Source organism: Rutilus rutilus (genome assembly GCF_951802725.1).
Source record: "Rutilus rutilus genome assembly, chromosome: 14".
Taxonomy (NCBI): Eukaryota; Metazoa; Chordata; class Actinopteri; order Cypriniformes; family Leuciscidae; genus Rutilus; species Rutilus rutilus.
Window position 1 is genome coordinate 4,281,712 of NC_140219.1, and position 17,315 is coordinate 4,299,026.

At 38.1% G+C, this 17,315-nt stretch overlaps 1 protein-coding gene across 2 annotated transcripts in view; it reads left to right on the top strand.

Annotated features, from left to right (window-relative positions):
* diaph1 (diaphanous related formin 1) overlaps positions 1-17,315 on the top strand; it is a 113,024-nt gene that overhangs the window by 37,375 nt on the left and 58,334 nt on the right. For both annotated transcript variants that reach the window (XM_084430594.1, XM_084430595.1), the window contains 6 exons: positions 446-564; positions 1,583-1,699; positions 7,164-7,279; positions 9,192-9,256; positions 11,845-12,024; positions 13,634-14,170. In XM_084430594.1, the coding sequence (XP_084286720.1) occupies positions 446-564; positions 1,583-1,699; positions 7,164-7,279; positions 9,192-9,256; positions 11,845-12,024; positions 13,634-14,170 (1,134 nt within the window). The remainder of the gene's footprint in view (positions 1-445; positions 565-1,582; positions 1,700-7,163; positions 7,280-9,191; positions 9,257-11,844; positions 12,025-13,633; positions 14,171-17,315) is intronic.

Sequence of the window (17,315 nt, forward strand, 5' to 3'; positions counted from 1 at the left end):
ATTTTAAAAAATATATATATTTTATAATAACATAATGTTTCTGGTATCTTGTGACAACAGTACATGTTGTCACATGCCATAATCACACCCCAAAAAAAAGTATGTCTGAAAAAGAAAGATGGAAAGAGGGCAATAAAAATAAACAGATAGATAGATAGATAGATAGATAGATAGATAGAAGATAGATAGATAGATAGATAGACAGATAGACAGATAGATAGAATAGTCAGTGTGCTTCAAAAAAGTTCATCAGTATTATCTTAAGAAAATAATTTTTGCAGAATGAATCAGATTTGACAATGTTTTGATTGTCTCGTGTCTCTTCTGTACATGTGCAATGAAGCGTAACGTGCATTTTGTCACTTGTTTGTTACTGGGAATATCACACTACTGAAAATCACACACCATTCAAAATTTCACTTAAACTCCCCATCTGTGTGTGTAGGAAGTGAGGTCGATCGAGAACGAGGAGCTCAAGGTTCAGTTGCAGGTGTTTGAAGAGCAGGCTGATGAAGACTCTGAAGATCTGCGCTCGCGGTTGGATGATGTCCGCATCGAGATGGAATATCCTTCACTGCTGATGTTAATCATCGCTCCAACACGCTTTTCAAAAGCTTTGGGTTCAGTGCTGGGCGTTGGAGGTTTAAAACATTTAGCTGCATCTGATTGTAGTTCCCAAGCTGACCGCCAGGGGTCTCAAAAGTGCAGAATCATTTTCAAGACGTTCATCAAGACGTGTTTACACTCTATATAGAGGATCATATCACATAATACAGGGTTTTGTCTTTGTTTATGTTTTCCTCATTTCCAATGTGAAGATATTTCCCAATCATAGCATAGGTTCATTTACATTTAGAAAGCACAGTAGTAAAAAAAAAAAAAAAAAGCAGTAGTTTTGTTTAATTTTCTCATTTAAGAGTCAGAGAGACGGTGAAAATGATCATGAAAACTAATTTATGACTTATTTGGTGCAAGATGCCTCCATTAACATTGTAAGTAGACTATTAAAAAAAATGCAAACATGCTGAATATGACCTTTTTAAATATTTTATAAACATATTATTTTCAGGTTTTGTCCACCAGGTGTCATCAGAAAGTCTAGCCTAAATCCATCATTCAAAAATACATTGTTTAATTGAGATATTATTATTTTTTTAATATTTATTTGAGAAGGTTGCATCATTATATAGTCTTAGAAGTGATCACAGTAGAGCTGAATGAAAAATAGCCTACTGTTCATGTAATTTACATGATGTTTTAGTATTTGTATACTATTATAATTTTTATTAATATTTTCAATTAGCTTTTATTTTTATTTTTTTAAAGTTTTTAGTTTTAGTAATATGTTGTTCTTTTTATATATACTATATACTTTTTTAAATATAAGTTTGTTTCTTCTAATTCAGTGTTAGTTTTATTTCAGATAGTAATTTTAGTATGTCAACTTAAACTAAACAAAAAAATTGACATTTTGGCTTGCCAATGAACTGAAATAAGTTCAAATATTTATTTTATAATGTGTTTAATAGTGTATTTCAGTTATTCTGAGTAATGTTGTTGTTCTTTAACTCTGTGTGTTCACTGATGTGACTGAAGTCTTCCAGATCTTGATGAACACAGTAAAGGACTCTAAAGCTGAACCTCTGTTCCTGTCGCTGCTCCAGCACCTGCTTCTGGTGCGAAACGACTACATGTCCAGGTATGAGCGCACATCACCCCATACTAACCCCTACTGTGACCTTTGACCCTCTCTGAGAATAACAGACGTCACAATTGAACTTCGGTTGATGTGTGCTGTATTAATGGAACCGTGATTGACGACTAGTTGTCTGTCACATCGCTGACATACATGTATAAGTCTGAGCCTCGAGGGTTATTTAGCTGTCAATCACTGATGTTAGAGATGTCAACTTCTCTCAGGTTGCGAAAAATGGCAGAAAGTGAGGTTATTGTGTGGTTGAGGAGCAAGAAAAACACCTGTCAAGAGTTCAGATTGATGAGATAAGGAAAGAAAAAAGAGTGAGACATGATATAAAAGCTCTGTTTTAAAACCCTAGTAAGTTCCCTAGCCTGTCTGCTGTCTGTGTAGACTGCATGATAAAAGTCATAGAAGTGACTGTGTTGGAACACAGTACTCCACGACACATAAATAGTGCCGCTCACCAGCATTATTATCGTTAAAGGACAATTCCGGCGCAGAATGAACCTAGGGGTTAATAACACATGGGTACCGAGTCGACCGTTCTCTGGGATGTGTTTTCATGCTAATCGAATGTACCCAGTTTTAGCTCGAACCACTGATTAGCTTATAACGCTAGTATATAGGGCATAGAGTAAGTGAAAAGAAAATTGCTAGTTAATACCACTAACAAGGCTCAAAATAGCCCCACACACTCACACGGTAGCATAATGAGGGTCCCTACGTGCAAACCGGAGCATTGAGAACTTTGTAAGTGTACAGAAGATACTTTATAAAGACAGTACACTTCGCGATCTTTGGAAAACAGTCTCGACCAGTCGAACCACAAATTTTTATTAACTTACATTTACATTTTACATTTATTCATTTTAGCTGACGCTTTTATCCAAAGCGACTTACAATTGCTATATATGTCAGAGGTCGCACGCCTCTGGAGCAACTAGGGGTTAAGTCTCTTGCTCAGGGACACATTGGTGTCTCACAGTGGATTCGAACCTGGGTCTCTCACACCAAAGGCATGTGTCTTATCCATTGCGCCACACCAACCCTTTTTGAAATAAAATATAAAACCTAAACAGCATTTCTCTAGCCTGACAAGCCAGACCCACATCAAGATGTTGGGTCTGGGAACACACCATTGGCAGGGCTCAATCCGAGGGGCGGGATAAACGGTTGTCTTTCAGATTCCCTCTGCACGCAATAGGATAGCGCTACAATCAACCAGAGCGTTTTCCCAGCGGCGGAGCTCGTTGATAGATTAAACTTTTGCCGTATCCGGTCGACAAAACTCCGAGCACATCTTCCTTTTTTAAGAATGACTGTCAAGTTATCAGGGTTTCTTTGCCTCAGTGTCTTCCCAAACTTGAGAAAAGGCTTCAATCAACTTTAGAGGGTGCATGGAATAACTCACAACATCTGATTCTTCATCATCGAAGCAATTTATTGAAAACCTCTCTGCAATCACTTGATGATCTTGTACTTGTTTTCAATGGATATTCCAGATGGTTAGCTTAATAACCAGTCAATAATATTCAGTGCCGTTCTTTGTTCTTTTCTCAAAGCAACAAGTCTTCCCGAGTCGCGGCCAAAGCCATTTTCGACCCATCTTCTCTGTTTTCAAGTAGCAGGGAACCGTCGCAACTCTGCCGTTATGTTAAGCCCGCCCACCGACTCTATGCACGATGTGATTGGCCTGACTAGAGTTTCGGTTTTTCCAGCTTGCAAGCCAACGGAGGTATGCTACTAGACGACACTGGCTGCAAAATAAAATTTGCTGCCGCTAGGGTGCGTCTAGATTTCTATGCTAGCATTTCTCAACATTCCACGGCAATTTTGTTTATCTTAAGTTGAAGTACGGTGAATTCAGGGTGATTGGGACATATTTTGCCATTGAGATGATGAAAAAGTGTCCCAATCAACCTGAATTCACCCTCCTAAAATAACTAAAGCTAAATAAACTAAACACATTATTGAATGGAATAAAATCCACATTTATCTCTCTGCATCCATCATCTTAGATAATAACTGTACTGTTTTCATTCAGGGGTTGTCTTCTCATTAGAGATGGATTTGATCAAACGAGGCTTGTTGGAATTAAACTGCTTACCAAATCCAACGAGTCGCCTTAAAGGGACAGTTCACCCTAAAATGAAAATAATGTCATCATTTACTCACCCTGCTGTTGTTCTAATGCCGTATGACCACAAAAGGAGATATTTAAAAAAATGTCGTCCATATAATGGCAGTGAATGGCGACCAGCATCAAGCTTTTAAAAGAAGATGCAAAAGTATCACAGTAGGGATGCAGGATATATTGTTTTAGCATCGATATCGCGATGTGCAGATCCGCAATAGTCACATCGCAGCATGCGCTAGGGATTGTTATTTGATGCATGATTTGATTCATTTGCATGTGTTTTTAAGTCCTGTCAGTTTAAACATCAAGACTGGAGCTCGCGCTGTTCCCCGTCTTGCAGAGTATCCTCGTAAACACAGTCGGTTGTGTGTTGTAAACAAGAAATAGGATGCGTTGAAAAAAGAAAACAGATGCGTATCATTATATTGGATCTGTGTATTCTTCTTAAAGTGACAACAGCATAATGTACCCGCAGCTGTTTGTCACACCAGTAATAATCAGACAACAAAAGAGGAGGAGAAAATCATTCTGTAGCTGTAGCAGAGATAAATTGTATTCATTAATTTTGGTTCACAATTATGGTCTTCAAATGGACTGATCTGGTTCTTACTGACTCATCTGGTCACAGTGGTTAACATCTCAAATCATGTCATCACATATGGTGGAATAAGTCTTATGGACTACTGTTATGATGCTTTTGCCTCACTCTCTGTTCAGTATAACTGACTGAAAAAGAGCAACCAGGACAGTCTTTTACACATGTTACACAACAGAAAGAAGTCATACAGGTTTGGAGCAATGATCATTTTCAGCTGAACTGTCCCTTTAAGAGATAATATTGTAGTTATTCTCACTACAAAGTGAGAGTTTATGGATAAAGGAGGGAAACAGGAGAGATGGATGTAGTCTGAGACTAGGAGACGTTTGATTGATGGGCAGCAGGAGGCGGATGCAGTTGCCGATGGCGACCGGCTCTAAATAAGAACCCAGCCACTGTATGACACCCCCGCTTCAATTAACTACCACACACACACACACACACACACACACACACACACACCGATGCATTTAGAAGGTTTTTTTGGCAGGGAAATGATTGCAGTGGAGAAAAGACACATTTCTTTCATTTCTGTTTCTCTAACCTGCACTTCTAAAATCACCCACACACTCTTATTCTCTCTTAAGAGCCTCTCTCTCTCTCTCTCTCTCTCTCTCTCTCTCTCTCTCTCTCTCTCTCTCTCTCTCTCTCTCTCTCTCTCTCTCTCTCACACTCTCACACTCTCACACACACACACACACACACACACACACACACACAAACACAGAGAACAAAGAGATGGTGTGAGAATGAAAAGACACGGACAGATGGAGAAACAGTGTGTGTGTGTGAGGGTTTGTAAATGCTTTCAGGATGTCAGACTTGTTGCTTGTTTCTTGTCTGCTCAATGTGATCCGACAGGCAGGAAATTGGAGAGCCTGTTTCTGTCATCTCTCTGTGTGTGTGTGAGTGTGAGAGAGCGGAATGTTTGAAATGGAATGTTAGTGAACTGCACAGTATATATGGTATACTACTTTTTAGCGCATTGCATAATGTGATACATTGTCACAGTTTCTTCTGTTGCATCCTGTGCATTTTACCAAATGCAGTCGATCACTTGTGATTTTTCATGGATAATGAAAATTCTCTTACTGTGCACAGCGTTCGTACTGCATACATAATGAGTACTTAATTATTTAGAGTTTAAAGAACACAACACGGGATATGTTTTGAATGGCATACTGATTTATTCTTTTCTTTTATATTTTCTCACACTTTGTGTTTGAGGAGCATCTCTAGCCCTTCATTTCATGCTTATCAGTCTCTCAGTTCTTCACACTATTGATTTGAATGCTTTCATCCAGTTGTTTTTAGATGTTAGAGAAAAGCTTAAAGGAAAAATTCAACCATAAATAAAAATTCTGTCGTCGTTCAGTCAAGTCTGAGACGATTAGCAGAATGTTCATGATTCTGACACTCATACGATGAGCATCAAGTGCCATGAAGCATCATAACAGAAGTCTGTTTGACTATATTCCAGGTCTGTTGTGTGAGAAACAAGTTGATCACAAACTTGTGCCGAGTTTGAAAGACGAGTTTGAGACCTGGTGGACTGAAACAAATCTTCTGTAGGATTTACTTTGCATAATTACAAAGTAAAAAAAGAAGGGTCGCAGAATGATTTCAGGCCGATCTAATGAGATGAACTGCTCATTTAGTTGTAGATTATGAGCAGAGAAGTGAAATAAATGTTATGTAAAGAGGTAAATAAGCAAGAACTGAGAGTTTTCAGAAAGGAGCTGAGCAAGTTCGGAGCCGTTCTCCGCTGCCATCAGCAAAATCGCTTCATGAGTTTCTCTTCAGCGATTAATGTGCTGACACACGGCAGAAAGTGACGACGCCTGCGTATAATTATCCTCCAAATATAACCGCAGCTCAAATCCCCGAGCGGCCCGTCTGCCCACAAACAAACTCTCGTTTCACCACTTTAATCACTGACGAGAGAGAATTAATTAGGATTATTCTGATTTCTCCAAAAGCCCCTGGTTAAACTCAAACGAGGTGCTGGGGTTGAAAAACACGGACACTAGGGGTCTCTCTCGCTCCACGGAAGAATCCGGGAGCTTGATAGAGAGAGGGAGAGGGAGGGAGAGAGAAAAGAGGGCAAATAAAGGAAAAAGAAACAGCTTGGAGGAAAATGAAGAACATATCGAGTTCGTTTCACACCAGGTCAAGATGGCAGATTTCTCACAAATGGACTGTCTGAAACAAACTCTCAAATATCAAACCATCACACACACAAACACGCAGGTGTCCGCTATTTTCAGTCTCTCTCTCACACACACACACACACACACATTAAAATGACATCTGACTACACAGTTACACACGATCCCATATACAAAACTAGTGAGCTGCCTACCTAGACAGCATTTCTGAGCATCAGTTGATTTAAATCAGCTTATGCACTATTTGTCGTCTTATTTATTCTTCAGTTTTCTTATGTTTTATAATTTGCTATGATGAGCACTTTGATTTACATTGTGTGTGAACTGTGTTGGATAAATACACTTGCCTTGCCTTAAATTATCTACAGTGTGTCATTTTGAAAGGTCACTGGAGGTCGTCATGGACGGCTGGTGTGTGTGACCCTGTGTCGAACAGTGTGATGATAAATCTCTTACTTTATTTTATGAACTCAGTGCTCAATATCTCAGTTTGGCTTCAGATCTTCCTTACTGATGGTCGTCCAACACCGATTGACGTGTCTCTCTCTCTCTGTCTCTCAGGCCTCAGTACTACAAACTCATCGATGAGTGTACGGCTCAAATCGTTCTGCACAGGAACGGCTGTGATCCCGACTTCAAATGTAGGAAGTTTGACCTGGAAGTGGGTTTTCTGATTGGTAAGACACACACACACACACACACACACACACACACACACACACACACACACACACACACACACACACACACACACACACACACACACACACACACACACACATACATTTGTTTCACTATATTAGTGACGACATTGCATAGACTTCCATTAATTTTATATCAGGTTAATGATATTTTATTTTCTATGGCCTAACTCAACCCTTACCCTAAACCCACCCATCACAGAAACATGCAAAACACTAGATTTAAATAAATACATGTTTTGGCCGATTTATGAGCCGTTTAAGATGTGATGATCCATAAAATGTCCTTACTAGTCGGTTGTCATAATATATCAATATATAAGTGAGGACATCTGGCCCTCACATGTATAGTTAAACTTGTACGTACACACACAAGACACTAAAATGCCACATAGAACCACAGGGTGGCACCGTTCAGATCATCTCCAGTCTCATCCAGAGTAATCCGGCTGGACATTGAGAATCCTCACAAACAAGCTCTTCAGGATTTAATGAGAACAAGCTCATTTTCTGATTATTAGTATGTAGTATTTGTCAGAGACAGTGTCTGGTTTGGCTCACATCGGCTGTGTGGGTCTGATGTTTGGACGAAGCTTCTTCAGCTGTGTTGAGGTTCTCAAAAAATATATATTTAGGCCTAAATGTACGATTTATTTGAATCGAATATACAATTTCCGTCCATTTGGATTACACTGCACTGTGATGCATATATGTCAGTCATACATTAATGAAACGGTTAAGATTTCTGTAATAGTACTACTAAACTCAACGAGTTTTAAATACACAATAACCAGCTTTATATATGTATTATAGATAATAATATAGATTATAGATTTGATATTACATTTATCCTTATGAACTTCCTTCTGTATTTCCTTCCATCATACTTATGTATCTCCATTACAAACTTATTACCATGTTTCCTTCCAAACTTCCTTTCACAATAGCTTCCATTCTTCCTGTCATACTTCTATACGTCCCTGTGAACTTCCATGCATACTTGGCTTTGAACTTCCTTACTTCTGAACTTTCTTTCATACCTCATCACTTCTTTCAAGCTTCTTCCCACACCTTCCATTTGAACTTCCTTCCATACTTCCATCAATATTCCCAAACTTCCCTCCTTTCCTTAATTTTTCCTTATATACTTCCTTTTGTACTTTCATCTGAACATATTTTCTTCCTTTCAAACGTCCTTCCATTCTTCCATCCTTCATTTAATACTTGATTATATGAACTTCCATGCATACTTTGCTCTGTGCTTCTGTTTGTCCTTTCAGACTTCCTTCCATATGAACTTCCTTGTGCAGTTTTCTTCGAACTTTAAATTTTCCTTGCATGATTTTGCTTCCTGCTGTACTTCCATTTTTAATTCCGACTGTCCCTCCCTGCTGAACAAAAACTTTCTTCAAGTTCTCGGTCACCTCTGATCTCATTATCATATCTTACCAGAAACTCCTCCCATTGGCTGCTGACGTCGGCGCTGACCCTCTCTCTGGTTAAACTAAGCTTAGTCCGCTTTCCTCAGACTCTTTTTAGGTTGGTGTTTGTAACGGGCACACGTGCGAGTATTGATCTGGAGTTCACAGAGACTTTAGGGTTTGAGAACAGACACAGAAGAGTTTTCCAGCAGCTTTAGATGTATAAATGTATTCTCACTCGCTGCCCTTTGTGTGGTGATTTCAAAGACGCTTCTGGTTTTCTTATTTTAGTGTGAGTTTGGGATGGGACGGAGCGAGCTGCAGATTTTAATTAGATCGTTCAGTAATCAGAGCACGAATCACAGGAGGAAAAGAGACTTGTCGCAGTGAAAGGCACTTTATACACACACACACACACACCTCTAAAACCATCTATTCACTCGCTGTCTGTCTCTCTTTCTTTCTAGATAACATGGTTGATCAGACCAAAGTGGAAATCAGTGAAGCCAAGGCCACGGATCTGGCAAAGAAGGTATTGACACACGGACAAACACGCTTGAGTTCGTATGAATGACACAGATTTAAACCAAATTAGTGTCCTCCATTATGGATCAACAACACCAGATCTACTGCGGCATCACACACAGACACACACACACAGCCTCTGCTCCCAGACGCCCCCCCAAACCCCCCCCCGCCGCTGTCTCAGTGCGCCTGTCAGTTGACAGATGTGTAATTTGGGAGGTGAGACAAGCAGAACGGAGATTTCTGTCTCTTCCTGACATCTTCCCTCCAAACTCTCCAAACACAGTCTACAATTACCTTTTGTGTGTGTGTGTGCGCGTTGTTAAGATGCCTTTTGGTCGATCGGATCACAAGTGGGCGACGCTAAATACAGGTGTAAACTGGGTCTAAAACTTTTTGAGGTCGTCGAAAACGCATTCGACTGGATTGTTTTCGTAGTGTAAACGCTCATGTGATCGAATGTGTTCAAATAGCCACAAAACAGCGTCTGTTCTCCACCTACTGATCTGATGCTTAAACATTATGGGAAACGCTCTTACCAGACGGGATTTAAACTTTGTCGACTGGAGACCAAAGTTTGGTTTGAAGATGAAAAATGTACCAAGCACAATGTTCTCTCACCATTCCTGATTTCTAACACACACTCACAGCGTTCGGCTGGTGTTGAGGAAACTAAAGCTGATGTTCTCTGTGTTTTTCTGTGTCTCCAGTCGTGTTCATATATAAATTGCGTGAGCTTATTTTATCCATTAGATGGAAAGATCTGAAAAAGCCCATAGATTTACCCGCTCATAGACCCTCCCCTCGATGTGGTTGAAAGTGGACAAAAGAGACGGATTAAAACACCAGGTGTGAACGGGAACGTGACCCTCGTCTACTTGTGATCCGATCGACCAAAACGCATCTTAATACCAGGTGTAAATAGATCCTGAAATGTACTCTATCTCTCTCTCTCTCTGTGTGTGTGTGTGTTTGTATTTTCTCTGTCAGAGCCAAAATAGAGTAAATAATCTCTGCTTTGCTCATGCATTTGTGTGTGAGAGTGTGTCTATCAGGCTTGTCAGGCGAGTGTTTACTCTTCTCTCTCTTCTCCTCCTTTCCTTTCTAATCCAGAGTAATAGCAGTGTGTCGTCAGAAGAGCGACAGCGAATGACTCTCATTATTAACACATGGAGAAAGTGTGTGTGTGTGTGTGTGTGACCCTTCCATTTCCGCTGCTGTCACGTAATTGCATGTCTGACTTGCAAACACCCGCTGTCAATGTCACCGGAAATTGTCAGCGTCTGTCTGTGAGAGGGAGAAGGACAGTTTTTTTTCTGGAAGTTTGTGAGGTGAATACTAAAATCCAGAGAGACTCAATTTCACCTCAGATTTGTTTTCGAGTCCGTCCTCTTATTCGCCGCCACGGAGAACAATAAACCACCTTCATAGTGATAAACTGTGATGCTTACGTGAGAGTTTATATATAACACGATACGTCACTTTGGTCAAATGAAGATTCTAGCTCTACTCGGACCATTTTAGCTGTATATTCTGCACACAGTACACAACCACACCATCCTGCTTGAGATGCAATGCGTTGACTATGACCTTCTGAATGACATGCATAGCATTAATCATACAATATAATGAAGTCTTGGGATTTGATGTGGTACTCTGCTGTTTGAATGTTTATTGCATACTCTTATTTTCTTAAATATCATGCCGTATACTCTACTGTTCAAAAGTTTGGGTTCAGTAAATTGTTTTTTTTTTAAAGAAATTAATACTTTCAGCGAGCATGCATTAATTTGATCAAAAGTTAAAGTAACTTTTTATAATGTTACAATTTTTTACCATTTCAAATATACTGTATGTATTCATCAAAATATCCTGAAAAATGTTCCACAAAAAATTAGCCAATTTTTTTTTTTCAAGATTGATGATAATAAATTGATAAAAGCATATTATAATGATTTCTGAAGGATCATGTGACACTAAAGTAATGATGCTGGAAATTCATTTTACAATATATTCACATAGAAAACAGCTATTTTAAATTGTAATAATATTCCACAATATTTTGATCAGCCTTGGTGAGCATAAGAAATGTAAAAAAATAATAATAATTAACTAAACGTTACAAAAATCGGTTACACTTTATTTTAAGGTGCCTTAATAGTTACACTGTAATTATACATTTAAGTACTGAGTAACTTTAAGTAACTACATGTACTTACTTTAGGGTTAGGATTAGGGTTTGATTTGGTTGAGGGTTAGTTGCATGTAATTATGCATAATTTATAGTTATTAATATAGTAACTTGATTTAACATGTAATGACACTGTAAAATAAAGTGTTACCCAAAAACCCTACCAAAATAAATATAATATATTTATATTATATTTATATTATATTATATTTATATAATATAATATAAAATCTTACCAACCCTAAACTTTTGAACGGGGATCTAAAAACATTCAAAATGCTTTCGTAACATATAATTATTATTATTATTTTTTTAATCAGTCAAACGTGTGTTTTGAGTAGTTTGTACACATGCTGTGGGTTTATTCAGGTATATTGTTGTTCTGATGACGTGTATCCATGCAGCTGGAGGCAGAGTTGACGTCCCGTCACGAGCTGCAGGTGGAGCTGAAGAAGATGGAGGCCGATTACCAGCTGAAGGTTCAGGAGCTCAGCGCTGACAAAGACACGCTGGGGAAGGAGAAGAGCGAGAGAGAGAAAGAGAACCAGGACCTGCAGTCAGAGATCAGCCAACTGAAGGAGAAGGTACAGGACAAACCGTGATGTCGTTTAAAGGAGAAGTGTGTCAATTCTGCGCCACCGAACAGAACTGCAATTGGTGTAAATGGCCCAACATAACTTAATAGGAAATACTATAGATATCGAATAAACAAATGTCTAAATAAAACACAACATAGTCTTTACTGTATGAATTACATATGCTTATCCCTCTCTTTTTCTCATTCTTGCATGTTTCTTTATCACTCTAAAGTGTCAATAACTTTAAGTAGGCAAACAAAAGTAGGATTTCAAACTCTAACAAAAAATTCTACATGCATTTTACAATAACGCATGTGGATCAGACTCTCCGTGGGCAGTTCTTGACTGGAGTAAACTGCAGAGTTGACCAGAATGTGTCTCTGTGAGGGGAGAGAGAAGAATAAACAGAGAAGAGCGTAAACAAATGTGAGGAGAGATATTAATAGAACAGGCAGGACAGAACTGATGTTTGCTGGTTATATCTAACAAACACAGACGCACTACAGATAATTCCAGCGGAAAGAGATGAAGCGCAGCCGTCAGCAGAAGTGCAGAGAGATGTTTGGACCGCACACGGAGCGTCCGAGAGAACTCGCTGAGCTAAACCAACCCGTCACCTGCACATAAACAAGCATCAGAAACTTCTCCTTAATGAGACGTCAGCTAGAGCCTCGTGAACTACTTCAGATCTCACAGTCAAACTCTCTGTCTGATGTGACATTAGCAGGCTGGTCATTTTTAATGAGTTCTGCCAAGTTCTGGGTAAATAAATTATGCCACTAATTAGACATGAATTTAGACACTCCCTCATGTGCTTCCAACTCTGGCCTGACCTTCTTCTGTCTTTCTCTCCCTCCTTCTCTCCCTCCATCAATTACAAGATTAACTAGATTTTTACATTTTATGAAGAACATGTGAGTGATGCCTCATGCTATGGTGTCATAACAGTTACAAATTTATCAGCAACCTAATTTATATTCCAAACTTCAACAGATATCTTAGTGTAAGAATTATTTTAGAGATGATTGATTTTAAATTTGTCAAAAAACTTGCTAACTGAGTGCTTACATTATATTGTATATATATATATAAATAAATAAATAAATATTGTGTATATGTATATGTGTATATATATATATATATATATATATATATATATATATATATATATATATGCACACACATTCAGTGTATAATATAATACATCGTTTATATATATATATAAAACAATACAATATTACAAGTTTTTTGACAATTTTAAGATCAATCATCTCTAAAATAATTTTTATTTATTTAAAATAAATCTCATTGTTGTATTATATTATAACGATTATTTTATGACAATTTTGACATATGTATGTATATATATGTATATATATATATATATATATATATATATATATATATATATATATATATATATATATATATATATATATATAAAATCCATCTATTAAATTATTTTTTAAATTGATATTAAATTGTTAGATTTGTTTTTAGATTCCATCTCCTTCCAATATTTCTTCTACATTATAATGTAAGAATAGTTATAGATATGATTGACTTGAACTGGATGCTGATGTATGACCGCCTCTGTGTTTCTTTTGTTTCTCAGATTGACAAGCTTTCAAAAGATCTGAAAGAAGCCAAAGCGAAGGTCATCACCGTGCATGTGCCTGTGGCTCCGCCCCCTCCTCGTCCAGGTGAAGCCTGCCTCCCCTCTTCAGGTCCTCCTCCTCCACCTCCTCCTCCTCCTCTTCCCGGACAGACATCCATGCCTTTACCACCTCCACCACCTCCTCCTCTTCCTGGGGCAGCCGGCATGCCTCCGCCCCCTCCACCTCCTCCCCTCCCGGGAGCACATGGCATGCCTCCTCCTCCACCTCCTCCTCCATTGCCGGGCGCTACTGGTATGCCGCCTCCTCCTCCTCCTTTACCTGGAGCACCTGGCATGCCCCCTCCTCCCCCTCCTCCCCCCGGGATGCCCGGGATGCCTCCTCCACCTCCTCCAATGGGCGGTCCTGGAATGCCACCTCCCCCTCCAGGCGGGTTTGGTGGATGGGCACCTCCTGTTCCTCAGCTACCCTTCGGTCTACAGCCCAAGAAAGATTACACACCTGAGGTTCAGCTGAAGAGAGCCAACTGGAGCAAGGTGTGTATGTTCTCACAGGTGTCCGTCTGCTATTTTGGCTCTAAAAGATGTTGCATTTGCCTGGTCAGAGTGACCATTAATCCAGTGACTATTAGAGTACTAGTGGCAGCCGTTTACCTGGGTAATGTATCTAGAGAGGGGTGCAGAAATGAAAAGCTTTTTTCATGTTTTTTGGCCTTTTGCTTTTATTAACAAGAATGCATTACATTAGGGTTGTCACAATTCCTTTGTTTTTGTTTTTTTTCCCCACTTTATTTAGATTTTTTCCACATAAACAGAGTACATCACACAATTACAGATACCATTGGAATATCACATATATGTAAATAATTCCGTCTCTCTTGTTCATCGAAAGGACCATACAGGAAACAGAGACAGAATAAGGTTAATTCTAAGTTAAGCAAAAATAAAAAGGAAATATACAGTTATGGATCTGTCATATGATGCAAATTACGTCCAAACAGCATTCAGCATGAGATAATAAGACAATGACAGAAGTATAAACAATAAACAAGAACAGCAACATAAAAAAAAAAAAAAAAAAACGGTTGTCACAATTCCTTGATTAATTTCGAGTTCTTTAAAAAAAAATCCTCGATTGCACTTTACCTGTGTTGAGTAACCGGCAAAATACCGTAAGTGGCGCATCCACAGACGAGAATCCATGAGCCGCATTAGTAGACCGTTTTTATAATGCTGCACTATCTATTTAATCCATTTAACACAACCATACTATAGTATAGTGCGATTGTGAATTCACAAAGGCTGTGATCCAATTAAATAAATATATGCCCTGCAGGTTTAATATATGCGCTTTAATTATTTATATGCGCGTAGGTTACATGCGTCTCAGAGCTGCTTCATTCAACTGTTCAACATTAACTGTTATCATTAACATGGGTGGAGCGTCTCAAACTCCATCTCTGCCTATGCTGTGAGTTTGGATTGCTTATAACGTTCATCTGGAAACACAATGTGCGCCATTTCATTAGATTTGTAAGGTGAATCATTTATAAGCCTACGCCAACACAGGAGAAAACATCAATATCTTTCTAGATATGCAAACTGTTCACCGCGATTTGAAAATAAAAGGTTAAACTTTCGCTCTGAGTTTGCTTGTTTTGATGTCCACATGTTCTTGTTCAAGAAATTACAGTGGCTAAAGCATTTCTATCATAAAGAAGTGGACAAATATTAAAGATTGTTGAATTAAGTGTTGTTTGGCCAATTAAAAAAGGATTTGATCGTGCTGTAAATTGTAACAACACCAGGCCGCTGGCGCCCTCTGCAGAAGTTTGTTATAATACCTAACGTACATAAGTTGATTGTTTGTATTATGTATATTATATTATGTATTATGTGTATTTTCATTTCTTGAACTAAGATAAACATGAACTAAAATAAAATATAAAAAAATTCAGCCAGTTGCCAAGGCAACATTTCTCATTTTTGTTTAGTTTAAGTACAAAAATAAGAAAAGAAAATATTATAATAAATATTATATATAAATAAGAAATAAAACAATTCTAAAACTTTAAAATCAAAATGAAAAATCAAAATTCTAAATTTTATATATTAACCAAAATGATAAGAGTTTATAAATGATATTAAAATAACACTGATTAAAGATTCATTGCACAAGATGAAAATATGATTTTTTTTGTGTGTGTGTGTGTGTGTGTGTGAAAATAAGCAGTAATATGAATGCATTAAAGGCAAATCATAAATAATAGTGAATCATTTCTGATTTTATTATATTATTGACAAATATTTTTAAAAACATAATCCCAACTAGATAAATACTAAATCTACCCATTTAATGTATTTTAATTAAAATTAAAATTGTTTGATTTAGACTTAAAATGAGAAAAAAACGTTGCCAGTTTAAGATACATTCTGTAAAAACAAGACTAATGCAGTTTTGCTCCTCAAGTAAGTTGACCATAGTTTAGATATGGGGAAACAAGACGAAAGTTTTTTTTGTTGTTGTTGTACTGTAGCCGTATGTCGCCCACTTGCATTGTAAGTGACGCGCGTCCCGTGTGCAGCAGTGAATCATGGGTGACTATGAGCTGTTGATCATGAACACGCTCCTCTCCTCCTCTGATCTCTCTCTTTCCCTCGCCCTCCACAAGAGTAAAAACATCAAACCGGTCCTGTCTCCTTTTTGCCTAAAGCTACTCTTTAATGGCTTCAGTGGAATTCATGAGTGTTTAGAGTCTCAGTGGTTAGGGCTCTTTGAGGATGTCAGTGAAATAGCTTTTTAATAAGCCTGTGTCTTTTGACTGCGTCTCTGAAAGATAATTAAATTGCTGGTAAAAAGGACAGCATTATTTTGTAATTTAAATTAACGTTTTTTTGGCTTCCCTCTCATGCTCTCAGACTAGTCTTGTTATCTCTCTCTCTCTCTCTCTCTCTCTGGGTAATTAGATGCTGCTGTATCATTAGAGGTTGTACCTTGTCTCCGTGTCCTAACCTTTCTTTGCCTCCTCTGCTTTCCCCTTATATATCTCTTTTTCTCTTCCTCTCCTCTCAGATTTTTGTTTCTTTTCACATTCCAGTGGAAATGGAGGTTAGAGTCATCAAGCATGCTGACTGTGAATGCCACACATTCACACATACTTTACGCAAATTCAGACACAATTTCCAGGTGTACATTCTTGCAGGGTCTGGCCGATTAGTTTCAAAACACCAATGTATTTATGATGATTTTGCTAGCGTTATTAGATTAAGTAGCATTGTGAAAATTGCAATAATACTAATGTAATTTTTAAAAGAATAGTTCACCTCAAAATGAAAATTATCCCATGATTTACTCACCCTCAAGCCCATAGGTGTATATGACTTTCTTCTTTCAGCCGAACACAATCAGAGTTATATTGAATAATATAAAGCTTTCCATTGAAGCGACGCGTCCATCCATCCATCATAAAAGACTCCAGTGGGTTAATAAAGGCCTTCTGATACGAAGCGATGGGTTTTTGTCCGAAGCCGGTGATTAGAGTTTATAAAGTTTTAAATATGGATATTTTCTTACAAAAACCCATCTCTTCGTATCAGAAGGCCTTTATTAACCCACTGGAGTCTTTTATGATGGATGGATGGATGCGTTTTTTGGAGCTTCAAAAACTCTGGCACTATTTAA